Source organism: Sciurus carolinensis, chromosome 13, assembly GCF_902686445.1.
Source record: "Sciurus carolinensis chromosome 13, mSciCar1.2, whole genome shotgun sequence".
In the NCBI taxonomy this organism is placed as follows: Eukaryota; Metazoa; Chordata; class Mammalia; order Rodentia; family Sciuridae; genus Sciurus; species Sciurus carolinensis.
This window is the reverse complement of record NC_062225.1, coordinates 73167868-73193935: the sequence shown is the minus strand read 5'-3', so window position 1 is coordinate 73193935 and position 26068 is coordinate 73167868. Positions and strand designations below refer to the sequence as shown.

At 48.5% G+C, this 26068-nt stretch overlaps 1 protein-coding gene across 6 annotated transcripts in view; it reads left to right on the top strand.

Annotated features, from left to right (window-relative positions):
• The window catches only part of Cad (carbamoyl-phosphate synthetase 2, aspartate transcarbamylase, and dihydroorotase), a 29649-nt gene extending 10460 nt beyond the window's left edge, over positions 1-19189 (top strand). Inside the window, exons 16-45 of one of the 6 annotated variants that reach the window (XM_047521908.1) lie at positions 7404-7516; positions 7981-8225; positions 8393-8639; positions 8977-9075; positions 9226-9450; positions 9537-9719; positions 10169-10387; positions 10633-10800; positions 11298-11480; positions 11581-11685; positions 12108-12347; positions 12580-12661; positions 12945-13111; positions 13241-13405; positions 13589-13720; positions 13932-14133; positions 14526-14716; positions 14817-14957; positions 15149-15250; positions 15663-15759; positions 16013-16063; positions 16354-16398; positions 16503-16672; positions 16787-16861; positions 17383-17595; positions 17751-17876; positions 18061-18216; positions 18308-18409; positions 18607-18701; positions 18820-19189. In XM_047521908.1, coding sequence (XP_047377864.1) covers positions 7404-7516; positions 7981-8225; positions 8393-8639; positions 8977-9075; positions 9226-9450; positions 9537-9719; positions 10169-10387; positions 10633-10800; positions 11298-11480; positions 11581-11685; positions 12108-12347; positions 12580-12661; positions 12945-13111; positions 13241-13405; positions 13589-13720; positions 13932-14133; positions 14526-14716; positions 14817-14957; positions 15149-15250; positions 15663-15759; positions 16013-16063; positions 16354-16398; positions 16503-16672; positions 16787-16861; positions 17383-17595; positions 17751-17876; positions 18061-18216; positions 18308-18409; positions 18607-18701; positions 18820-18922 — 4442 coding nt within the window. In that variant the 3' untranslated portion in view covers positions 18923-19189. Of the gene's footprint in view, positions 1-7403; positions 7517-7980; positions 8226-8392; positions 8640-8976; positions 9076-9225; positions 9451-9536; positions 9720-10168; positions 10388-10632; positions 10801-11297; positions 11481-11580; positions 11686-12107; positions 12348-12579; positions 12662-12944; positions 13112-13240; positions 13406-13588; positions 13721-13931; positions 14134-14525; positions 14717-14816; positions 14958-15148; positions 15251-15662; positions 15760-16012; positions 16064-16112; positions 16318-16353; positions 16399-16502; positions 16673-16786; positions 16862-17382; positions 17596-17750; positions 17877-18060; positions 18217-18307; positions 18410-18606; positions 18702-18819 lie in introns of those variants that run through there. The other 5 variants (XM_047521910.1, XM_047521909.1, XM_047521911.1 and 2 more) reach the window with 5 other exon arrangements.
• Positions 19190-26068: the final 6879 nt, after the last annotated feature.

Here is a 26068-nt window from a genome sequence, read left to right as displayed (position 1 = left end):
CTGCATCCATTTGCCTGCAAATGCCATAATTTTATTATTCTTTATGGCTGAGTAATATTCCATGGTATATATATACCACAGTTTCTTTATCCATTCATCAATTGAAGGACATCTAGGTTGGTTCCACAGTCTGGCTATTGTGAATTGAGCAGCTATGAACATTGTTGTGGCTGTATCTCTAGTATGCTGATTTTAAGTCCTTTGGGTATAGGCCAAGGAGTGGGATAGCTGGGTCAAATGGTGGGTCCATTCCAAGTTTTCTATGGAATCTCCACACTGCTTTCCAGAGTGGCTGCACTAATTTGCAGCCCCACCAGCAATGTATGAGTGTACCTTTTTCCCCACATCCTCACCAACACCTATTGTTGCTTGTATTCTTGATAATCGCCATTCTAATTGGGGTGAGATGGAATCTTAGGGTAGTTTTGATTTGCATTTCTCTTATTACTAAAGATGGTGAACATTTTTTCATGTTTGTTGATTGCTTGTTGATCTTCTTCTGTGAAGTGTCTGTTCATATCCTTAGCCCATTTGTTGATTGGGTTATTGGTATTCTTGGTGTAGAGTTTTTTGAGTTCCTTATATGTTCTGGAAATTAGTGCTCTATCTGAAGTATGAGTGGCAAAGATATTCTCCCACTCTGTAGGCTCTCTCTTTGCATTGCTGATAGTTTCCTTTGCTGAGAGAAAGCTGTTTAGTTTGAATCTGTCCCAGTTAGTGATTCTTGCTTTTATTTCTTGTGCTATGGGAGTCCTGTTAAGGAAGTCTGATCCTAAGCCAACATGTTGAAGCTCTGGACCTACTTTTTCTTCTATAAGATGCAGGGTCTCTGGTCTGATTTCAAGGTCCTTGATCCATTGTGAGTTGATTTTTGTGCAGGGTGAGAGATATGTTGCATATGGATTTCCAGTTTTCCCAGCACCATTTGTTGAACAGGCTATCTTTTCTCCATTGCATATTTTTGGCACCTTTGTCTAATATGAGAAAATTGTATTTATTTGGGTTTGTGTCCATGTCCTCTATTCTGTACCATTGATCTACCTGTCTATTTTGGTGCCAATACCATGCCATTTTGTTACTATTGCTTTGTAGTATAGTTGAAGGTCTGGTATTGCAATACCCCCTGCTTCACTCTTCCTGCTAAGGATTACTTTAGCTATTCTGGGTTTCTTATTCTTCCAGATGAATTTCATGATTGCTTGCTCTATTTCTGTAAGGTACATCATTGGGATTTTAATTGGAATTGCATTGAATCTGTATAGCACTTTTGGTAGTATGGCCATTTTGATTATGTTAGTTCTGCCTATCCAAGAACATGGAAGATCTTTCCATCTTCTAAGGTTTTCTTTAATGTCTTTCTTTAGTGTTCTGTAGTTCTCATTATAGAGGTCTTTCACCTCTTTTGTTAGATTGATTCCCAAGTATTTTATTTTTTTCAAAGCTATTGTGAATGGGGTAGTTTTCCTAACTTCTCTTCCTGAAGATTCATCACTTATGTATAAAAATGCATTGGATTTATGAGCATTAATCTTATATCCTGCTACTTTACTGAATTCACTTATGAGTTCTAAAAGTTTTCTGGTTCCTCTAAATATATAATCATGTAATCTGCCAATAGGGATAGTTTGAGTTCTTCTTTTCCTATTCGTATCCCTTTAATTTCCTTGGTCTGTCTAATTGCTCTGGCTAGAGTTTCGAGGACAATGTTGAATAGAAGTGGTGAAAGAGGGCATCCCTGCCTTGTTCCAGTTTTTAGGGGAAATTCTTTCAGTTTTTCACCATTTAGAATGATATTGGCCGTGGGCTTAGCATAGATGGCCTTTACAATGTTAAGGAATGTTGCCACTATCCCTATTTTTTCCAGTGTTTTGAGCATGAAGGAATGCTGTATTTTATCAAATGCTTTTTCTGCATCTATCAAAATAATCATGTGATTCTTGACTTTAAGTCTATTGAAATGGTGAATTACATTTATTGATTTCCGGATGTTGAACCAACCTTGCATCCCTGGGATAAAACCCACTTGATTGTGGTGCACTATCTTGTATTTTTTTTGCAGTGCTGGGGATTGAACCAAGGGCCTTGTGCTTGCAAGGCAAGCACTCTACCAACTGAGCTATATCCCCAGCCCTATCTTTTTAATATATTTTTGTATGCGATTTGCTAAGATTTTGTTGAGAATTTTTGCATCAATGTTCATTAAGGATATTGGTCTGAAATTTTCTTTCCTTGATGTGTCTCTGTCTGGTTTAGGTATCAGGGTGATATTGGCTTCATAGAATGAGTTTGGGAGGGTTCCCTCCTCTTCTATTTCATGAAATACTTTGGGAAGTATTGGAATGAGCTCTTCTTTAAAGGTTTTGTAGAACTCGGCTGAGAACCCATCTAGTCCCGGACTTTTCTTTGTTGGTAGACTTTTGATGACTTCTTCTATTTCATTACTTGAAATTGATCTATTTAAATTGTGTATGTCCTCGTTCAGTTTAGGTAATTCATATGTCTCTAGAAACCTGTTGATGTCTTCGAGATTTTCTATTTTGTTGGAGTATAGATTTTTAAAATAGCTTCTAATTATGTTTTGTATTTCAGTCGTGTCTGTTGTGATATTTCCTTGTTCATTCTGAATTTTAGTAATTTGGGTTTTCTCTCTTCTTCTCTTTGTTAGTGTGGCTAAGGGTTTATCAATTTTGTTTATTTTTTCAAAGAACCAACTGTTTATTTTGTCAATTTTTTCGATTGTTTCAATTTCATTGATTTCAGCTCTGATTTTGACTATTTCCTGTCTTCTACTGCTTTTGGTGTTGCTCTGTTCTTCTTTTTCTAGGGCTTTGAGCCGTAGTGTTAGGTTGTTTATTTGTTGATTTTTTTTCTTCATTTATTGAATGCGCTCCATGAAATAAATTTTCCTCTAAGAACTGCTTTCATAGTGTCCCAGATATTTTGATATGTTGTTTCTTTGTTCTCATTTACTTCTAAGAATTTTTTAATTTCCTTCCTGATATCTTCTGTTATCCATTCTTCATATAATAGCGTATTATTTAATCTCCAGGTGTTGGAGTAGTTTCTGTTTTTTACTCTGTCATTTATTTCTAATTTCAATCCATTATTATCTGATAGAATATAAGGTATTATCTCTATCTTCTTGTATTTGCTAACAGTAGCTTTGTGGCATAATATATGGTTTATTTTAGAGAAGGATCCATGTGCTGCTGAGAAGAAAGTGTATTCGCTCTTTGTTGGATGGTATATTCTATAACTGTCCATTAAGTCTAAATTATTGATTGTTTTTGATATCTATGGTTTCTTTGTTCAATTTTTGTTTGAAAGATCTGTCCAGTGGTGAGAGAGGTGTGTTAAAATCACCTAGTATTATTGTGTTGTGGTCTATTTGATTTCTGGCATTGAGAAGGATTTGTTTGACGTATATGGATGAGCCACTGTTTGGGGCATAGATATTTATGATTGTTGTGTCTTGCTGATTTATGCTTCCCTTAAGCAGTATGAAATGTCCTTCTTTATTCCTTCTGACTAACTTTGGCTTGAAGTCCACATTATCTGATATGAGGATGGATACTCCGGCTTTTTTGCTGTGTCCATGTGCATGGTATGTTTTTCCTGTCCTTTCACCTTTAGTCTGTGGGTATCTCTTTCTATGAGATGAGTCTCTTGCAGGCAGCATATTGTTGGATTTTTCTTTTTAATCCAATCTGCCAGTCTATGTCTTTTGATTGATGAGTTCAGGCCATTAATATTCAGGGTTATTATTGAGATATGATTTGTATTCCTGGTCATTTGGCTCATTTTTTTTTTTTTTTTTTTTTTTTGACACGATTTGATTTCTCCTTTATTTGGTTGTTCCTTTAGGGTAGTTCCTCCCTTTGCTGATTTACATCGTTGTTTTTATCTCTTCCTCATGGAATATTTTGTTGAGAATGTTCTGTAATGCTGGCTTTCTTTTTGTAAATTCTTTTAGCTTTTGTTTATCATGGAAGGATTTTATTTCGTCGTCACATCTGAAGGTAAGTTTTGCTGAGTATAAGATTCTTGGCTGGCATCCATTTTCTTTCGGAGTTTGAAAAATGTTGTTCCAGGCCCTTCTAGCTTTTAGCGTCTGAATTGAAAAATCTGCTGATATCCATATTGATTTCCCCCTGAATGTAATTTGATTCTTTTCTCTCGCAGCCTTTAAAATTCTGTCTTTATTTTGTATGTTAGGTATTTTCATTATAATGTGCCTTGGTGTGGGTCTGTTGTAATTTTGTGTATTTGGAGTCCTATAAGCCTCTTGTACTTGATTTCCCATTTCATTCTTCAGATTTGGAAAATTTTCTGATATTATTTCATTGAATAGATTGTTCATTCCTTTGGTTTGTTTCCCTAAGCCTTCCTGAATCCCGATGATTCTTAAATTTGGCCTTTTCATGATATTCCATAGTTCTTGTAGATTCTGTTCGTGATTTCTTACCATCTTCTCTGTTTGGTCAACTTTGTTTTCAAGATTAAATATTTTGTCTTCGATATCTGAGATTCTGTCTTCCAGGTGTTGTATCCTATTGATTATACTTTCTATGGAGTTTTTAATTTGGTTTATTGTTTCCTTCATTTCAAAGATTTCTGTTTGTTTTTTTTTTTTCAGTATCTCTAACTCTTTATTGAAATGATCTCTTGCTTCCTGTATTTGCTCTTTTAACTGTCGATTGGTGCGATCATTCATCTTCTAAGGTCTACCTCAATTTCTTTCTTCAATGTTTTGTAGTTTTCATTGTAGAGAGCTTTTACCTCTTTGGTTAGATTGATTCCCAAGTATTTTATTTTTTTCGAGGCTATTGCAAATGGAGTTGTTTTCCTCATTTCCCTTTCAGATGTTTCGTCGCTTGCGTATAAAAATGCTTTAGATTTATGCGTGTTGATTTTATAGCCTGCTATTTTGCTGAATTCATTGATGAGGTCTAGAAGTTTTCTGGAGGAGTTTTTTGGATCCTCTGAACAGAGAATCATGTCATCAGCAAATAGTGACAGCTTACGTTCCTCTTTTCCTATTCATAGCCCTTTAATTTCTTTAGTCTGCCTAATTGCTCTGGCTAGAGTTTCGAGGACAATGTTGAATAGAAGTGGTGAAAGAGGACATCCCTGTCTTGTTCCCTGGTGCGATCATTCAATGCCTGCATTTGCTCTTTCATCTCCTCATTTGCTTCCCTGATCATTTTGATTATGTATATTCTGAACTCCCTTTCTTACATTTCTTCTGCCATGCTGTCATTGGATTTTATTGCTATACCATCTAGGTTTGTTTGGGACATTTTCTTCCCTTGTTTTCTCATATTGTTCAGGTATCTACCCTCTAATAGTGAAACTCTGGGATATTACAGATTTCCTCTGTTGACTAATATTGTCTCTGTAGATTTCCAGTAACTCACCTCTTAGCCTTCAGTAGCCTGAAGTCTTGGAGGAACTTGATAATGTGGTGCTCCACTAGGAAGCTGGCCTTCTAGGGGTGGTGGCCTTCAGGTGGGGTATATTCCCCCGTGGCTCTGAGTTGGTCCCAAGTCTCTCAATACCTCCTCTTCTTGGCTCCTGGGTCTTGTCAAGGGTCCTCTAGTCTCTGTAGGTGTCTCAGGAAGGGAGTTGCCCTTTCAATGATGATGGCCACGCCCACAGGAGTAATTCAAAATGCCTGCACCAGCCTATAAAGAAGCCTCTGGCTAACTCCGTGATGGCAACAAACCTGGGCATGGTGGTCGGGTGGGGTTGTTCAGTGATGACGTCTGTCTTTGGCCTGGTGGTTGGGCGGGTTGGCTACCTGCCGCCCAGCTCCCCAAGGCAGGCGGGTTGGGTGTCCGCCTGCTACCTCCAAGATGCAAGCAGCCTGACTCACCCACCAGCTCACTCTGCAACTGCGTCCAACCAGTGATGGCACCGACCTACGTGCCGGCGTAAGGCAGGGTCGCTTAGTTATGACGTCTGTCCTTGGCCTGCTGACTGGGCGGGATAGCTGCCTGCCGCCTACTTTCACAATGTCACATCTTAGTGTTTAAAAACTTTTTTCAGGGGTTATTTGGGTTTGAATTCAGGGGCACTCAGTCACTGAGCCATATCCCCAGCCCTATTCTGTATTTTATTTAGAGACAGGGTCTCTCTGAATTGCTTAGCTCCTCACTTTTACTGAGTCTGACTTTGAACTCATGATCCTCCTACCTCAGTCTCCCAAGCCACTGGGATTACAGGCGTGTGCCACTTCAACTGGCAAACTTTTTAAGAAACATCAATATTAGGATTGCAAACCAGATGCAGTTGCATGTGCCTATAGACCCAGTGGTTTGAAAGGCTGAGGCAGGAGGATCGCAAGTTTGAGACCAGCTTCAACAATTTAGCAAGATCCTGTCTCAAAAAATAAAAAGGACTGGGATGTAGCTCAGTGATAGAGCACCCCTCAGCTCAATCCCCAATAGTGAAGAGAAGAAAAGAAAAAAAAAAATTGATAAGAGGACATGAACAGAACTTTATAGAAGAGGAAATCATAAGCAAACCTGGGGGAAAAGCTTTTCTTTCACTAGTAGATATCTAGTTCAAATGAAATTCTTTTTCGCTTTAATGAGCAAAACCAACTAAAATGATTACGTCCACTCCTCAGAATGTTGGTTAAACTATTGTAAAGCACAGGCTTTTATAAAGTAATTAGTATTTACCAAGGGTCATAAAATTTGTCTTACCTCTTACCCTTGCACTTCTGGAAATTATTCTAAGGAGCTAATACAAAACATCACAGCCTCATTTGTAACCACCAGCATTTAAAAACTAAATGTCTTTCAGTAAGTTGGCAGTTAAATTATGGCAAAGTATGCAGGAGTTAAACTGGTGTCTGTGAACTCACACAGCAATGTGGGAAAGTGTTGATGAGGAAAAAAGGATGGAAATTATATGTGTACTATAATCATGTATAGAACATACAATACGAAAAAAGTCCAAGAAGAAATAGAGTACTTTTTGAAAATGTAACTCTCTCTGGAGGGATTCAAATTGTAATGTCCTCTTCCTGTTAGCCAAACCTTTTAAAGGTCTAAAGGATGAGGCAGATTCCAGATGGTGTCATCGCAGTATAGATAAAGCAAGCCAAATAACTGGACAGCCATCAGGCCAATGGGATAAACTAGAACTTGTTCCAATATCCACATGCCCATTTTGGGCATATCGATTCCATATTCACTCAAAAGCACAAAGCTAGTGCTTGACCATGAAAATGGCAGGGAGAAAAGCTTAAAGTTTCGAGATTTCTTAATAGTGAAATACCGTGAATTCTTCTACCCTGGGGTTTGCCTTGAGAACCTCCCAGAAGTTTGACCAACCATAAGCACGCTGGGCAGTGCCCTGCCCCCAAGTCCTGTGTTTTCATCCTGTTCCTCCAGGTGAAGTTATGGGCATTGGACGTTCATTTGAGGAGGCCTTCCAGAAGGCCCTGCGCATGGTGGATGAGAACTGTGTGGGCTTTGATCACACAGTGAAGCCAGTCAGCGACGTGGTGAGCAGCTTCCCTCCCTAGCAACTCCTAGCATGGACCCTGCTCATTCTGTAAGGATATGTTATTAGACTTGTTTTTACAGGTGAGGTTATAGAAAATTGCTGATGGCAGTGAGAGGAAGAGCCAGGATTTGTATCCAGGCTTTTGCATGTTCGGAGCCTGTGCCATGGTGTTCAGCTTCTTTTTCCTAACACACTCAAGCACTCAGGCTTTCAGAGGTGCTGACATGAGTAGGTTGGGAATTTGGTTTTGATTGATTAATTGATTGAGAGGGATCTCGGTATGTTACCTAGGCTGGTCTCAAACTTTTCGGCTCAAATGATTTCCCCCCTCACCCTCCCAAGAAGCTGGGACTATAGTCATACACCACCATGTCAGACTGGTTGGAAATGTGTTTGCCAACATTCTGACCTCTTCTACCTCTGCACAGTCCCATATCCATCTATTTGTGTTTTCCCCATCAGGAGTTGGAGACACCAACAGACAAGCGGATCTTTGTGGTGGCTGCTGCTCTATGGGCCGGTTACTCAGTGGAGCGCCTGTATGAGCTCACACGCATTGACCGCTGGTTTCTGCACCGGATGAAGCGGATTGTCACCCATGCTCAGCTGCTAGAACAACACCGTGGACAGCCTTTGCCCCCAGACCTGCTACACCAGGCCAAGTGCCTTGGCTTCTCTGACAAGCAGATTGCCCTTGCTGTCCTGAGGTCAGAGATGGTGGTGAGGGACTTGGGCTGAGAAGTGTGGGCAGGGAGACTTTACACCAGGAAAGACCCTTGGGGAGCTTTGGAGGCCTCCGGGGATATTTTCCTCTCTGATCTCTGCCCTCAGTATCTCGGTCCCAGGGACTGAGTTTCTGACCCTTCTCCTTTAGCACAGAGTTGGCTGTTCGCAAGCTGCGTCAGGAACTGGGGATCTGCCCAGCAGTGAAACAGATTGATACAGTTGCAGCCGAATGGCCAGCCCAGACAAATTACCTGTACCTGACATACTGGGGCAAAACCCATGACCTCACCTTTCGAACGCCTCATGTCCTGGTCCTGGGCTCTGGCGTCTACCGTATCGGTTCCAGCGTCGAGTTTGACTGGTGTGCTGTAGGCTGCATCCAGCAGCTCCGAAAGGTCTGAGAGTTTGTGTTTCATAATAGTTTCTCTGCTGTCTGCTCAGCTTGGGCCTTTGCCTGTCATCCCCCACCTAATCCTAACTCTTCCTATTATTTTCTATACCTTACTTCTGTCAGAAAGCTTTGGGTTGGGGGTGCCTTAGTTCATTCTGTGCCCCAGACAGTACTTGAGTCTCCTCCCCAACCCTTTGCCTGCTTCCCCCAATGCAGCTGTGCTATACAACTGTTTCGCAGGAAGCTGAGCTGGCTGGCACTCTCCAGCGGGGTCTTTGGCTTAGTTTCTTCATGCTCCTCCTGCCTCCTAATTGCTAAGTGCATTCCCCACCCTGTGGCAGATGGGGTATAAGACCATCATGGTGAACTACAACCCAGAGACAGTCAGCACCGACTATGACATGTGTGACCGACTCTACTTTGATGAGATCTCTTTCGAGGTGAGGGGAATGAGGGCTGCCCTGTACCAGGGTGGCCAGGGTCAGGAGAGACTGACTGACTGACCTTCTCTGGCACTTAGTGGGGATGAAGGGAGACATAAGCAAGAAGACTCAGCTTCCTGACTCTTTTTTGTGGCCACTGCTCTACAGGTAGTGATGGACATCTATGAGCTGGAGAACCCTGAAGGTGTGATACTATCCATGGGTGGGCAGCTGCCCAACAACATGGCCATGGCTTTGCATCGGCAGCAGTGCCGGGTGCTGGGCACCTCCCCTGAAGCCATCGACTCAGCAGAGAACCGATTTAAGTTCTCCCGGCTCCTAGACACTATTGGTATCAGCCAGCCTCAGTGGAGAGAGCTCAGTGACCTAGAGGTGGGCTGGGGTAAGAGGGGCCTAGAGGCTGGATGGTGTTTGTAGGTGAAGGTGACCAACTCTGCTAAACTCTCTGCCCCTCTTAGTCTGCTCGCCAGTTCTGCCAGACTGTGGGGTACCCCTGTGTGGTGCGCCCCTCCTATGTGCTAAGCGGTGCTGCTATGAACGTAGCCTACACTGATGGGGACCTGGAGCGCTTCCTGAGTAGCGCAGCAGCTGTCTCCAAGGAGCACCCTGTAGTCATCTCTAAGTTCATCCAGGAGGCCAAGGTGAGAAGCTGCAAAGAAATCTGGGGGCAGGCTGAGTTCTAAGGAGATTCCCCTCTCTGGTCCTGCAGAGTCATAGGAACTGGAGGTTGGGAAGGATAGATCATATTGGGGCATGGTGGAGCATACCTATAATCCCAGCAGCTTGGGAGGCTGAGACAGGAGGATCGCAAGTTCAAAGCCAGCCTCAGCCAGAGCAAGGCATTAAGCAACTCAGTGAGACCCTGTCTCTAAATAAAATAGAAAATAGGGCTGGGGATGTGGCTCAGAGGTTGAGTGCCCCTAAGTTCAATCCCTAATACCAAAAAAAAAAGGGCTGGGGATGTGGCTCAGGGTTTAAGCACCCCTCGGTTCAATCCCCGGTACCAAAAAATGGGGGGAGGCATCCTAGGGGAAGGGCAAGTGCTATGATGGCTCTTACCCTGCATCACACTGCCTGTGTCTCCCACTAGGAGATCGATGTGGATGCTGTGGCCTGTGACGGTGTGGTAGAAGCCATTGCCATCTCTGAGCATGTGGAGAATGCAGGTGTGCATTCAGGAGATGCCACACTTGTTACCCCGCCACAAGACATCACCACCAAAACCCTGGAGAGGATCAAAGCCATTGTGCATGCTGTAGGCCAGGAGCTGCAGGTCACAGGACCCTTTAATCTGCAGCTCATTGCCAAGGTAATAAGACAAAAGGAAGGGAGCGAAGGGATGTGCAGCTCCTCTGTGTTCTGTACCAGCCCTGTGGTGCATCCACCTCACCCAAGTAGACAGGAGAACTGCAGGGAAGAGCTCAGTGCTGTCAGGGGAGTGACAGTTATTCAGGTTCATTACTCACAGAAAGAAGAGGGAAAGAATCAAGGTTCAAACAGTAGCCTCAGTATGCCCAGCCTATGTAGACCTGACCCGGTGCTTCTCTTCCCCAGGATGACCAGCTGAAAGTTATTGAATGCAATGTTCGAGTCTCACGATCTTTCCCCTTCGTCTCCAAGACACTAGGTGTTGACCTAGTAGCCTTGGCCACACGGGTCATCATGGGAGAAAAGGTGGAACCTGTGGGGCTCATGACTGGCTCTGGAGTTGTGGGGGTAAAGGTAAGGAGGTTTTAAACCTTTGGGCAAAGAGCTCAATCAGCAGATAACTGTCACCTACTTAAGGCATGACCAGATTGTAGGGTCATAGATGGTCTTTGTCCCTTGGGAGCTTACCCTCCAGGAATGGGAGGTAAGGAAAGTTGGGTCTAAAAATAGCTTTATTATGGAACAGTCTGATAAGTCTACATTATCAAGGTATAAACCAAATGGGCAAAGTGGTTAGAGACAGAGTACCTGCTTCCAAGAGGGCTGACCTGGGAAGGCTTGGAAGAAGGGGAGGCATCCTCAAGGATGGTGAGGATTTTTGACTTTCAGAACTCGTTGGGAAAATATCCCAAGACCATTGAACAGCTGGAGCAGAAACAGGGAAGCTTTAGGGCATGTAGAGCACAGCATCAGGGAAGGCCATAACCACTGTGCGGACTCAATAAGGAGCAGGGACTGTGACTGCTCCTCCAAGGGATGCCCCAGCCCGCTCCTTCATCCTGCTCCCTCAGGTGCCTCAGTTCTCCTTCTCCCGCTTGGCGGGTGCCGACGTGGTGTTGGGTGTGGAGATGACCAGCACCGGGGAGGTGGCTGGCTTTGGGGAGAGCCGTTGTGAGGCTTACCTCAAGGCCATGCTAAGCACTGGCTTTAAGATCCCCAAGAAGAATATTTTGCTGACCATCGGCAGCTATAAGGTACCAGAATTACAGAGGGCTGGCCCAGGAGGTTGGGGCCAGGGCTGACCTGGAAATGGAAGACAGAACATTCCCACTTGGTGCCTCTGCTTGGTTTCAGAACAAAAGTGAGCTGCTCCCAACTGTGCGGCTGCTGGAAAGCCTGGGCTATAGCCTCTATGCCAGCCTGGGCACAGCTGACTTCTACACGGAGCATGGTGTCAAGGTACAGCTCCTGCCACCACCCCACACTGCCCTCCTGGGACCCCAGGGGTATCTCTCCCTCTTCCTCTGCTTCTGTGATCATGCCATGTTATTAACATGTGTTTCATGCATAACAAGAGAAAAAGGTCCTTTATAGTTTCTTGCACTGTTAACATTCTGGCATTTTTCCTTGCCGAGGCTTGTCTGTGTACTTGCCCATGACCTCATATTGTTTATGGTCCTTGGTGACCTATCTCATTCCACATACCTTTCCTGTCAAGAAATATACCTTGCCAATAGCAAATAGAGGTACCCCTGGTCCTCAGCCTGGGGGTCCTTAATTTCCTGATTATGAACTCCTGGGTCAGCTCCCCTAGTTTCAGGCTGGCCTTCCTGATCCCTACCAGGTTCAGATTGGCACTCACCTTAGCCCTGGGCCTGCAGGTGACAGCTGTGGACTGGCACTTTGAAGAGGCTGTGGATGGTGAGTGCCCACCACAGCGGAGCATCCTGGAACAGCTGGCTGAGAATCATTTTGAGCTAGTGATTAATCTGTCCATGCGTGGGGCTGGGGGCCGGCGTCTCTCTTCCTTCGTTACCAAGGGCTACCGTACCCGACGCCTGGCTGCTGACTTCTCTGTGCCCCTCATCATCGACATCAAATGCACCAAACTCTTTGTGGAGGTAGCTGCAATGGGGTGCTAGGAGGGAGTCTGCTCCCCTTTTGCCTGATTTAGGGAGGGAGTAGTGAGCACACCCTTGGAATTGGAAAAGGTCAGTGTAAAACAGCACTGCCCTGAGAAAGCTTTGTGGCTACCGAGGAAGGAGCCTGGGTTTTAGGAAAGCCTAGTCTCTACTTGCAACCCCCAGAGCCCCTTTCTCTTAAATCACTGCTAATCATGCTTCCCACTTGCAGGCCCTAGGCCAAATTGGGCCAGCCCCACCTCTAAAGGTGCACGTTGATTGTATGACCTCCCAGAAGCTTGTGCGACTACCTGGTAAGTACATCTCTTGGGACACTGGTTTTAGCTGGCACAGAGCCTCTTGGGGTCTAAAGGTATCTGAGCACACTCTGCCCTGGACTGCACAGACAGTGAAGGCCCCAGAATCTCTCATTCTGAGCTCTTCATTCCTTAATCCATGATACTCTTCCTTACTCCATGATGCCCTGGACTGAGGAACTTGTATCACTTGATGTTAATTTTCCCACTGTCCCAACTCACTTGTGTCATTCCTGTCTCTGAATCTCCCTCTAATCTCGCTGTCCTTGTGTTTTCCCAGGATTGATTGACGTTCATGTGCACCTGCGGGAACCAGGTGGGACCCACAAGGAAGACTTTGCCTCTGGCACAGCTGCTGCCCTGGCTGGTGGTGTCACCATGGTGTGTGCCATGCCTAATACCCGGCCCCCCATTGTTGATGCCCCTGCCCTGGCCCTGGCCCAGAAGGTGAGCCACTACACCCTTGATTCCCTGAGCCCTTTGCCTTCTGCTCTCCCTGTGAACCCAGGTGCTGATGCTGGGCTCGCCTGTGGGCATAGGTGCTAGTAGCTTTCCTCTCATGTGAATCCCCTGCAGCTGGCAGAAGCTGGTGCCCGCTGTGACTTTGCCCTTTTCCTTGGAGCCTCATCTGAAAATGCAGGGACCCTGGGTACTGTGGCTGGGTCTGCAGCAGGGCTGAAACTCTACCTCAATGAGACCTTCTCTGAGCTGCGCCTGGACAGTGTGGCCCAGTGGATGGAGGTAGGGAGTGCACCTGTGGCAGAAGGCCACCAAATGGTATCCCCTGGCTTAAGGACCCCATCTATGTGGGCTGCCAGCCGAGAGGATTCAGGGGCTCCTGAGAGCCGTGGGCTCTGATGAACAGAAAATCAAATACAGAAGGAGAGCTCTGTATTCTCCCTCATCAGTTCTTTCTGCCCTCAGCACTTCGAGACCTGGCCATCCCACCTCCCCATTGTGGCTCATGCAGAGCGGCAGAGTGTGGCTGCCATCCTCATGGTGGCTCAGCTGACCCAGCGCTCAGTGCACATATGTCATGTGGCACGGAAGGAGGAGGTGAGAGTGCATCAGAGGTCCTGGTTCCCTGTTGCTTTCCCGGTAACGCTAAAGGTCAGGGTAGTCCTTGGGGCCAAGAGAGAATGGGAGGAGAGCCTTGACGCAGCACCCTTGGCACATTTGGCCCATAATGCCCTGAGGAGGCATGCTGGCCATGGGAACTTCGGAGGACAGGGCACAGGGGGACTTCCTCCCAATCTCCTCTCTCTAGATCATGCTGATTAAAGCAGCAAAGGCACAAGGGCTGCCAGTGACCTGTGAAGTGGCACCCCACCACCTGTTCCTGAGCCGCGATGACCTGGAGCGCCTGGGGCCTGGGAAGGGGGAAGTTCGACCTGAGCTTGGCTCTCGCCAGGACAAGGAGGCCCTGTGGGAGAACATGGCTGTCATTGACTGCTTTGCTTCAGATCATGGTGAGGCCTAGCCTACTCCTCTTTTGCTCAGCAGGGCTTGTGCCCCAACTCAAGCTGTGAAGCAGCTCTAGCAAGAAAATGGAAAGGGGTTGGACTCTGGGCTCCAAAAGGACAGGGTCTTGATATGTGTAGGATCCCAGCCTCTAATTTACTGCCTGATCCGTGGTAGGTGCTTGACAAACACTGACTGAAGGCATAAGCATACGATCTGTTGTAGATGAGAGCATACATGGGCAAAGGTGTGGGAGGACAGCACTCCCACTTCCCCGGGCTCCAGTTCCCGGAAAAAGAGCATTGGGGTTGGTAATGCTGGAAATACAGCCCTGGGGTACGAGTCCCCAGGTGTGGAGGTGACACCCTGCCTCCTCAGAAGGTAGTCTTTCTCTCTCCAGCCCCCCACACCTTAGAGGAGAAGTGTGGGCCCCGGCCTCCGCCTGGCTTCCCTGGGCTAGAGACCATGCTGCCGCTGCTGCTGACAGCCGTGAGCGAGGGCCGCCTCAGTCTAGACGACCTGCTGCAGCGATTGCACCACAATCCTCGGCGGATCTTCCACCTGCCACAACAGGAGGACACCTACGTGGAGGTGTGCAGGGGAGGGCCCAAGCGAGTAGGGGACTCTCTAGCCTGTGGGTCTGTTCTCTGGTATGACCTCTCTCCCTCTTGTAACCACACCCTCTGGGCAGGTGGATCTGGAGCACGAGTGGACAATTCCCAGCCACATGCCCTTCTCCAAGGCCCACTGGACACCCTTTGAAGGGCAAAAAGTGAAGGGCACCATCCGCCGTGTGGTCTTGCGAGGGGAGGTTGCCTATATTGATGGACAGGTGCGTGTGCAGCCCCTGCCTGATCTCAGTAGTGACCTCTGCAGTCTTCATTTTCTTCTCTGTAAGCACATCTACACAGACCCACTGCCCCCTGCAGCTGCCCTGCATGTTTGCTAATGTCCACCTTCAGGAGCCCAGTTGTGGAGCACTCTGCTCCTTTCTCATGCCCCACCCCTGCCTTCCATCTGCAGGTGCTGGTACCCCCAGGCTATGGACAGGATGTGCGGAAGTGGCCTCAGGGGGCTGTCCCTCAGCCTCCACCCTCTGCCCCTGCCACCAGTGAAATAACCACGGTATCACACTGCTCCGGGGCTGGGGCTGGTGGGGTGCCCCGGGCTAGGAACAATAGTTTGAACATTTTCATTGGGTTCAGGGGGTAGAGGGCTCCACACTTGACCATTCAAATCCCGCCTACCTCTCTCTCTGCCTCCTGCAGAACAGAGTTGACTCTGTCTAGGAGGCTGCCTGTGAGTACCACAAGCCCCCTGCTCATCCAGCCAGAGTTCTGCCTGGAACTCTGCTCTGGGATCAGCACACACCTCTAAGAAGCCAGTTTGTCACCTGTTGACAAGACAGCAGAAGGATGGGGCCAAGGGGAGATGGCGTGGAGAAAAATACACACACCAGGAACAGCTTTTCTGTGGGAGTACGAATTGGGGTTAAATCCATTACCTTTCACAACAATGGCCTATGTCACCACTCCAGACACCTGAAAGACCACGCCGAGGCATCCCAGGGCTTCCTGATGGTCGCTTCCATCTGCCACCTCGAATCCACCGAGCCTCCGACCCTGGTCTGCCAGGTAAGAGGGCTTCCTGTGGCACAGGAGAAGGTCCACTCTGACTGAGGTGTGTAGGGATGGGCTTCTGCATTCGGGTTCCAAGATCGGGACTCAGTTGTCCAGGAACTGGTTCAGGCCCCTCCTCCCAGCACTTGCCTTTGCCTGTCCTTCTCCCCATCCCTCTGTCCTAGTCTGGTCCTCATTAAATCACTGCAGCATGAGGAAGACATCCCACAGTTGCTTCTCACAGCCCTTTTTTTGTTGTTGTGGGCAGCTTTGTTCCTGCGCCCGGGAGCTGGGATCCCACAGGGCAGCAGAGTATGGGGTAAATCCTGGTTGCTGATTGGTGTGAGCCTGACCTTTCCTCTGCCTAGGATCCCCGTGCCAACTGGGAAGGCCCTGGGAGGGCACCACTGTTCCCACACAGGAGAACCCCACCGGGAGCCCTGTGTCCATCCCCAGAGCTGCTGCACCATTCTGGCCCTCCCTAACCTGCTGTAGCTACTGTCGTGTGAGGTGGTTTAACACAGGTGTTGTGAAATAGAGTTCCTGGGAAAACGGGGCTCTCCAGACCGCAGCTGAAAATCTGCGTCTGTCCTGTTGCCCTCTTTACAGCTGAGGAGCCAAAGGAAAAGTCCTCTCGGAAGGCAGCTGAGCCAGGTAAGACGCCACTCTTGACACACACTCACCTTGGGGACACTCCAATCTGGCCTGGGTAGGGGGAACCCTCTGACCAGCTTCTTCTGCCCCGTCCCTCACTGCAGAGCTGATGGGAACCCCTGATGGCACCTGCTACCCTCCACCACCAGTACCTAGACAGGCGTCACCCCAGAACCTGGGGACCCCTGGCCTGCTGCACCCCCAGACCTCACCCCTGCTGCACTCATTAGTGGGCCAACATATCCTGTCTGTCAAGCAGTTCACCAAGGATCAGGTGCATGGGGGAAGGAGGGCAGGGACACCTAGAACTTTGAGGATTTGGAAGGTTGGGGCCAGGGCCTCTGGGGGCTGCTCACTGCCTTTCCCTCTCACCTGGGGTTTTTCTTAGATGTCTCATCTGTTCAATGTGGCACATACACTGCGTATGATGGTACAGAAAGAGCGGAGCCTCGACATCCTCAAGGTCAGGATCAGGGCTGTGAGCTGAGGGTCCCAGCCATTACCTTCCAGTAGCCCCCGTTGGGGGTGGGGGTCTTCCTGTCCCTGCCATCAGGTCCTTTTGTGTGCCTCCAGTCCCTGCACCGTCACCAGCTCAGCCTTCTGTTCTGGGAGGTCATGCTGCTCTACACCTGATCCCAGGTTTCCTCCCACAGCAGTAGATAGTACACATGGAACCTGAGCACCAGAGCATCAGCCCATGCTTGGAGTCATCTGGCCTGTGCCAGGTCGTCAGGGGAGAAAGCTGTGGCCTTTCCTCCTCTGCCAAGTCACTCACACTCAGTTATGCTTTTTGGAGGCAAAGCATTTAGCTCAGAGTCACACTAGTAGTGGAAATGTCCAGGCCCTGGCAGGCCCCAGGGGAGGTTTGGGTGGAGAAGGATCCTCTCAACTCTCCCTGATATAAACTGGGGAGGTGAGCTTGGTCCTGTGTGTTCCCCAAGATGAATGTGCACACATATGCCTTCCTCCTCATCCTCTCCCCAGGGGAAGGTCATGGCCTCCATGTTCTACGAAGTGAGCACACGGACCAGTAGCTCCTTTGCAGCAGCCATGGCCCGGCTTGGGGGTGCTGTGCTCAGCTTCTCAGAAGCCACATCCTCCGTCCAGAAGGGCGAATCCCTGGCCGACTCAGTGCAGACTATGAGTTGTTATGCTGACGTCGTTGTGCTTCGGCACCCCCAGCCTGGAGCAGTGGAGGTGAGGCCGGTCTGGGTGCCAAGATGGGTTGATAAGTTAAACCTGAGGACGTGGGGTTCCTTCTGCCCACGTTTCAAGTCTTATTTGGGCCGGATGGGGGAGGGGCCTCTGAGTTGCAGAAAGCAGGATTCTCCTTCCTTGTTCCCTTTTTACAGCTGGCAGCTAAGCACTGCCGGAGGCCAGTGATCAACGCTGGAGATGGGGTTGGAGAGCATCCCACCCAGGCCCTGCTGGACATCTTCACCATCCGAGAGGAGCTAGGGACGGTCAATGGAATGACGGTGAGGGTGGTGGCAGGGGTTGGAGCCCTGTCAGGGAAGGTTCTGGAGAGAAAAACAGTGGTTTCTCCAGTCCAGGCTATACTGTACCCTGGAGACCTGGGTCTTGGTCCTGAGACCATAGGCTCTGAGATGGTGACAGTGGTCCTCAATCTGGGTCCCTCTGGTGATGGGGTTCCTCTTCTAGATCACCATGGTGGGTGACCTAAAGCATGGACGCACAGTGCATTCCCTGGCCTGCCTGCTCACTCAGTACCGTGTCAGCCTGCGCTATGTGGCACCTCCTAGCCTGCGTATGCCATCCAATGTGTGGGCCTTTGTGGCCTCCCGTGGCACCAAGCAGGTGAGACCCTCACAGCCCAGCAAGCTAGGGACTTGGGTTGAGCGGTCAGAGCCCAGCACTGCATTCCCCATGACTCTACCTCCCCCTCCAGGAGGAGTTTGAGAGCATCGAAGAAGCGCTGCCTGACACTGACGTGCTTTACATGACTCGGATCCAGAAGGAGCGATTTGGCTCGACCCAGGAGTATGAAGCTGTGAGTGCCAGCTGAGGAAGAAACAGGGCTGGATCCTGGGAGGGCTGGGCACAGGCTGGGGCAGGGCCATTAAGCCCCGGGTCCCTCAGTTGCCATAGCTGCATGTGAGTATGGAAGGGACATTAGAGGAGCCCAAATCATGTCCTCTGTAGCCACCCCTGCCCTGAAGTGCTAACAGGGACCCATCTGCCTTGCAGTGCTTTGGCCAGTTCATCCTCACTCCCCACATCATGACTCGGGCCAAGAAGAAGATGGTGGTGATGCACCCAATGCCCCGTGTCAATGAAATAAGGTGATGTGGCATCATCACCCGGTAGACTGGAGACTACCTGGGGTTGGCTGTGGGAGGGGCTCTAATCCTGAACAGTCCATCTGTGAGCTGCATGGTAACTTTTCTCCTTCTCTTGCAGCATGGAGGTAGACTCGGACCCCCGAGCAGCCTACTTCCGCCAGGCTGAGAATGGCATGTACATCCGCATGGCTCTGCTAGCCACTGTGCTGGGCCGCTTCTAGGCCCCAGTTTCCTTGGCCTCTTCTCTTCAGGCCCAGCTACTGGGCAAGGAATCCCAGTGCCCCCCACGGGGGCAGCACACTTAGCAAACACATAGCTCACGTGCACATATGCACACACTCGGGGACCAACTTCAGGCTCTAGACTGGAGCTCTCCGGCACGGGGTGCAGCCTCAGATACTGGGGACCTGTCTGCCTCATCTCCATTCTTGCACCTTGTATCTGTACAGTTACTTTTCTACTGACTAATAAATAACCAAACTGCTTCAGTTCCTGCTTCTTCATGAGTATCACAGGCTTCCTCAGAGAATGCCAGTATGGTAGGGTGAGAGAGACCCACTGGGCAGGGCTCTTTCTTGGCATTTCCAGAGCTATGGCTTTGTAGGACTCCTGGCTGGCACATGCTGTTCTGTTGGTGTTTTCTGAGTCGTGAATTTCACTGACCCCAGAGCTCACCTGGGGACGCTGGCTCATGTCCAGCCCTCTCTCAGTTGAGTTGCACACCAAGTCCTGACAAACAGCTGTGCCAATCTTCCTAGATGCTACGTGAGTACAGCTCACCATAAAAGTAAGGCTGTGCGTTGGGGCTGGACCGTGGAGGTTCATTCTCTTTCAGGTCTTTACTCTTCCTTCCTGTTTTTGATTAGTCCTCTCCTTCAGAGGCTGAGGCACCCATTTCATCCTCAAAACCTCGCTCTGTAGTTCTTTCACTGTGAGGAACCCCACCTCCTTCCATCCCTGGGAGCCTCTGATGTTGGATAAAAGGGCAGTGCCTTAGAGGTCTGAGGCGCATTTGGCTGGAGACCCTGACTGAAGTAGGTCCTCTGTGGAACAGCCATTCCACTCTGTGCAGTTTAGTAGCATTAAAGGAGTTTCATTTCTTGTTCCAACAGACTTTAACTTGGCACACTCTGGGCACAAGGCACTATGCACAGTGGGAATACAGGTAAACAGTTCTTACCCTCAATTTTTAGCCTCTTGTTGAAGCACTCCACAAATCTAGAGGTTAACCTGCTTCATCTTGGCACGTGGTGGTCCAAAATGTTCCAGGACTTCACCCAGAGATATTAGCATGTTACAAAGATAGGAAAAGGGAAGGACCTCATTTTTTGAAAACTCAGTGTTTAGTCAGCTTTTTCACTGCTGGAACCAAAAGGATCTGACCAGCACAATTTTAAAGGAGGAAAAGTTTATTTGAGGGCTCACAGTTCCAGATGTCTTGGTCCATAGAAGGCCGGCTCCATTTCTTGGGATTCGAGGTGAGGCAGGACATCATGGTGGAAGGGTGTGGAAGAGGGAAATGGCTCACATTGCGATCAGGAAGCAGAGAGAGGTCTCTACTCTCCAGATACAAAATATATATACCTCATAGCCATGCCTCCAATTAACCACTTCCTCTGGCCACACCTTACCTATCTCCAGTTATCACTCAATTAATCCCATCAGGGATTAATTAACTGATTTGGTTAAGACTCTCATAACCCAGTCATTTCTCCCCTGAAACTTCTTACATTGTCTCAATGTGAGCTTTTGGAGGATGCCTCACATCCAAAGGGTAACACTTGGTATAAGCAGGAACTTTATACATAGTCTCATTTAACCTTACACCTGCCTTCCACCCATATTTCAGATGTGGAAACAGGCTCAGAGAAATTGGTGGGTAGCTTCTCAGACCACTGGCCATAGACTGCTTGATTTCAAACCTACCTTTCTGTGAAAAGGAAAAGGTTTCTGGCTTTAATGGCCCCCAAACATAGTAGTTTGCAGATTTCAGAATGGATAGGAGTCAAAGACCCATTGGAGTTGGGGGTGGAACTGGTTCCTGAGGAAGAAGGGGTTCTGATGGGTGGACAAGAGGACAAAGAAACAAGAACATATATAATACAGTTTGACAAAGGAATGGAAATTGTCTACCATACAATGAGGAAATGGACCCCATGCAGCAGAGGATTCCTGCTGTGTGATGCTTGAAAGGGTTGAGTCTAGCAGCCAACCATGAGATATGGATGTTGATTCACTAGAAATAAGAATTCATAACCTGGGTGTTGTTTGAAGAAGGAGGGCTAGATATGATGCTGCATTCTCTAGAGAGCCGGAATCTCGTTCCGCTGTTGTGAACCCTTTAGTCTCTGACCCCTGCTTCTGGCCAGTTCTCCCTCAGGTAACTGAGGGACTTGAGTTAGAGAATAGTATCATTTGTAAAACTCTTCTTTCCAGAGCTTCAGTCTCATTAAACTATTCTCATAAGTCAGATTATTTTCCCAATCTGTCACACATTTCTGCAGAACTTGGAGCCTTGTCCCCAAGTGGAAGCAGTGTCTGCTGCCAGGCGGCGCATGCACATTCTCCTCAGTTGCTAAGTGGTGGGAGGTGTTCCTGCCCTGCTCCTTTCTTTGGCTTTCCTAATCATAACACAGCTCTAAGTTGAATAAACTTTCCCCTACAACCAGAAGTCAGGTCTTGATACATTAGGAAAGAAAACAAAAGAAGCTATTAGCAAAAAAACAAAACAACCCTTAAATAATAAAATACCCATGTCTGAGCTTGTTCCGCATCCACTGAGAACCAGCCCCACACGTTCCATGTGATTGTCATTAACCATAGCCTTTGGTTTCCTGTTCCCCTTTCCTCCCAAGACGCTCTATACTGAAGAGATTTGGTCTATTTTTTCTTTTTAACAGCTAACAGTTCTAATTCTGTGTCAAGCACTATCCTAAGCACCTTGCAAATATTAACATTCCTTCCAACACTTTGCATGAACCCTGTAAATCTGCCTCCACCTCTCCAACTCTTGTCACAGAAGTCATCCGTCTAATGCTTTGTGGTGGGAAGGTGTGCACCAGGTCTCATGAGGGACTGGTTTAGAAGCTGAAATCATTTACTAAGATGAGGAAACACGAGGTGGTGGGACTGGGACCTAAATGAGCCTGGAAAAGGCTAGAAAGCTATGATGAGTCCACAGGAGACTCAGAGTCACCAGGCAGGCAGGGCTCAGGAGAAATCTAGGCCTTGCAAGTTTGTGGTGGCACCAGGAGAAGCAGTGTTCAAGGGAAGGCATGTGACCCCCCATGGAGGACCTTAGAAATACAAATTATTGCCTCCTTGAGAGGCACCAACAGAGTTACTATCATATTTCCACAAATGCACCCAGGGAAGTCGGGCTTATTGGCCCATTGGTGGTTGCTGAGGACAAAGAAGACACCCGTGGCTTTGTAATGACTTGGCAGCTGGGGATGGGCCATTGGCTCCATGTCCATCTGTTCATCCCTCTATCCATTCATTCCTTCACCAACAGGCATCGCTGAGCGTCTGCTCAGCACTAGGCTGTGAGCTGGGGGCTGAGGAGGCAAGCCCAAGGCCGGTTTGACTTCCTTAAAAGAGAGAGGCACTTGCAGGGCAGTATCCCCACCGGCATTGTCACTGTGCCTCCCAGAAGTCCTGCGTGGCTCAGTTCTGGTCAGCAGGTGGGTGGGATGAGAGGAAGTGGGGGCAGACTTCGTGGTCAGGGAAAAGCAAACCCGTGGCAACAGGGTCTGGTAAATTTTACTGTCCCTTTTATTTCACCGTTTGGGTTCCCCTTTGTTTCTCCCCAGGCTTTTGGCTACAGTGATAGCCCATCGTTGGGTCAAAAGGAACAAGAGGGCAGGATCAGATGTCAGGGCTATTGGGATCCCGTCTGCCGAGTGAACTTCCCTAGTCCAGGGCTGCTCCCGGTCCTGCAGGTGAGCGGGGCTGGGGCAGCGCACAGGAAGTGGTGGCAAAGGAGAGAGGGGCTGGCACTATTTCTCCCCAGTCTTGGCAGCAGGTTCAGTGTCTGTGGAATCATGTGTGACCACAGCTGCATTTAGGTCCTCAAACTGCCCCACTGGGGCCAGGAACTGCCCAGCGCCAGTTGGAAGGTATTAACCAGGTGCTGATGGGATAGCCCTGGGGTACAGGACAATGAGCTACTGGGAACGCCCCAAGTTTGAGGCAAGGGAGTTTGGAAAATTGGGGGTGAAAAGTCCTTCACCTATAAAAGAAATGCTCCACAGAGGTAGGAGAATTGTCAGGAACCTTCCCATCCTGACTCTGGTAGAGATTCCCTCTAGACTTCTGGCTGCCTCTGCTGGTATGGACCTCAAGGGGGCGCTGCTCCCACTGACAGTTGGGGCCTGGACACCAGGGTGCAGGTAGGGCCTCATAGATCTGTCAGCACTGAAGACCCTAAAGGGGCTGGAGGTGGACATTGCTTTACCAATCACCCTGGGTTTCCTCTTGAGTCCAAACAGGCTGCTCCCTGCTCTTCTAGGTCTTTGGCCTGCATGTCTGACACAGTGTGGCCCCCCTGGGCCTCCCCAGTGAGTCTCCAGGGAGGAGAGCAGGGCCTGCCCCTCCACCAGCTAGATGGCTCCTGACAGTCTCTGTAGCTTCTCAGATCCATGATTTCCCCTCTGGCTGGTCCATCTGGCCCCTTGGTCTCCAGTTTCTCTTGAAGAGTCTCCCAACTGCGCTTGCTTTCAGTGTGACAAACCCAGCATTCTCCCTCCTCCCTATCTCATTCTTGTGCTCCCTTCGGCTCCCTTTCCCCAATCTCTGTCTCCTTCCCAGTTACTCAGCTTTGTAAAGAGTCTCCAGGGCTGATGGATGGGTACCCCCCTGCCTTGTTCTGCCTCTGGTCTCCCTTCATTCAGCCCCTTCCCCCGCCTCTCTCTCCATCTCCTATTGTATTTTGTCATCAGGGAAGGGCATCCAGAGGAAGGGATTTCTAGATAAGCAAGTGGAGGAGGTGGGTTGGGGGTGCTGAGGAGGGATGGAGCAGCCCCGCAGATAAGGATTCCTCCCAAGGGAGGGAGTGCCTATGAATAAGGGAGCCTGGTTTCCTGGTCCTCCGGTCCTTCCCTGTCCCTGACAGTGATGCCTGAGGTCAGGGAGGCAGAATGGCAAAGAAAAAGAACTGGAGACATCCAACAGCCAGAACAAGGTTTGAATCTCAACTCTGACCCTGTTTAGTAAGCCTCAGTTTCTCCATCTGTAAGGTGTAAATACTACCACCAATTCACAGCACCCTGCCCATGGTGTAAGTTCAGTAAATGTTGGTTCTTGTCCCTGCAGTCAGCATGCTGGGTCACCCTGTTCCCCTGAAATCCCTCCCTTCATCTTGGATTCCAACCCAAAGCTAACCTTTGCACTGGGCCATTCACATCCACAATATCATGAAATCTTATCTTACCATCAGGAAAGGGGAATACAAAGAGGTTAATTGGTCAAGAATCAGCAGCAGCCCAAAGCCCCAGGACTGGGAGTGCCAGCGAAGAGGTGGTTGGGAAGCTGAGAAAAGGTTGCAGAAGTTCACCTGGGCATGCGCTTCAAGGGCCTGGGTGGGATGGGAGCCTGGGTTCTACTCCTGCCCATCACTGGCTGGGTAAGCCTGGGAAGTCCTTTCCTTCTCTGAGCCTCATCTGGCAGGGTGTGGGATGGCCAATGAATGATATGCCTGGGTCTCTTTCTGCCCCGCGCGTTCTGTTTCCTCCCCTGCACTGGGCACCTAGGACAGACCCCGAGTGAAGCTCTTCACAGCGTGATCATCTTGCCCTCATCTCTCTGCCCTCCTTCCTTTCCTCTCCTCCATTTCCTCACTCTTCCCCACCCCCATCCTGTCACTTGAGGCCCATAATCAATGAGACATAAAATGAGATAGTGTCAGGAACTAGCAAAGCGTGGCGAGCAGCTGGGGCAACCTCCCGATGCCTGCCTGAGTCAGTGGACCCCCAGCCTTTCGCCTCAGCCCAGCCTCCACACCCTGGCCAGCCATTGGCCAGCGGCCAGCAACCCAGCCTAGGGCCTATTTTCAATGAGTCGAAAAGCCTCATCTTAAAAAACATCATGAAATCCGTGTGTATTGGCACGGAAAGATGTGTCAGGATTTAGGTACTCCTCACCCCCATTTATATTATCGCGTAAACACATCAGCATGCACAAAAATGTGGATGGACGGACCCCCGCTGACTAGCAGGTACCTCTGGGAGTAGGATCAAAACTCTCACCTATTTCAGATACTGCCTTGTTGGACCCTTAAAATAAGCATATGTTACTTTTATAATAAAGGTATTTCCATTATGGGGAAAAATCTTCACAGAAACATGCATGGGCTAATGAAAATGTCCAGTCTAAAATTAAAGCTGGGTTTGTGTATGTGGTGCTGGGATAGAACTCAGGGCTGCCCCAGTACTGAACCATGTCCCAGCCCTTTTTATTTTTATTTTGAAACAAGGTCTGGCTAAGGTGCCTAGCTGGCCTCAAACTTGGAGTCTTCCTACCTTAGTTTCCCAAGCAGTTGGGATTACAGGTGTGCCCTGCTGAGTTTGCTTTTTTTATAAAAAGAGATGATCGACATTTTCTTAATGAGACTGATTTGTAAGACCAAATCTACTGAAATTTGTAATTTTTAAGACAAAAGTGTGAAAGTTGGCTTAGAACTCCCAAACCCAAAGGAAGCTGGAAAAGAATGTTTCCTGGAAAAACTTACCAATATAGAAAAGTTCATGCTAGAAAGTATAGAGGAAGGAGAAAAGAGTGGAGGAAAGGGACAAGAGGGAGGGACAAGTTTTGTCCACTGAAGATCTAAATGATTTTTTTCAGGCTCATGTATTTCCCAGGTGGTTTTTGGAAAAAACAGGGGTACTTTGCCCTGTTGTGGAAAGCTTACTGAAGACAGCAACCCTGGATACCCCATGTCTCTTCCATGGACAGGGAGATCTTGGAGCCTGAAACATTTAGGGAGAATGTCCTCCTCCAATGTCACTGATGATGTGGCCACGTGAGAGACAGCAGGATCTGTCACTTCTCCCCACTCCTGCATTCTGGCCATGGTTGTTCCTGTCACCTTCTTACTGTCTCAGAGATGTGCATCCACACATGGCCCACACCTGGGTTCAGGGTGTACCTCTCTCCCCACAGGTGCTTTACACAGCATAAGTACCAAGCCCACCCTGTTCTGTGGTCCAACCCCTCTCCCACAAAGACACCCAGCTTCCTTGCAACCAGCCTGAAGGAATCCTTGCTGCTGGAGCTTTTAAGCATGAATGGTTCCCTAGAATCCTTGTTTCACTCCCTGCCTGCAAGTTTTCTCCTGCAACCAAGCCCTAGGCATGTGGGGACTCTCCCTG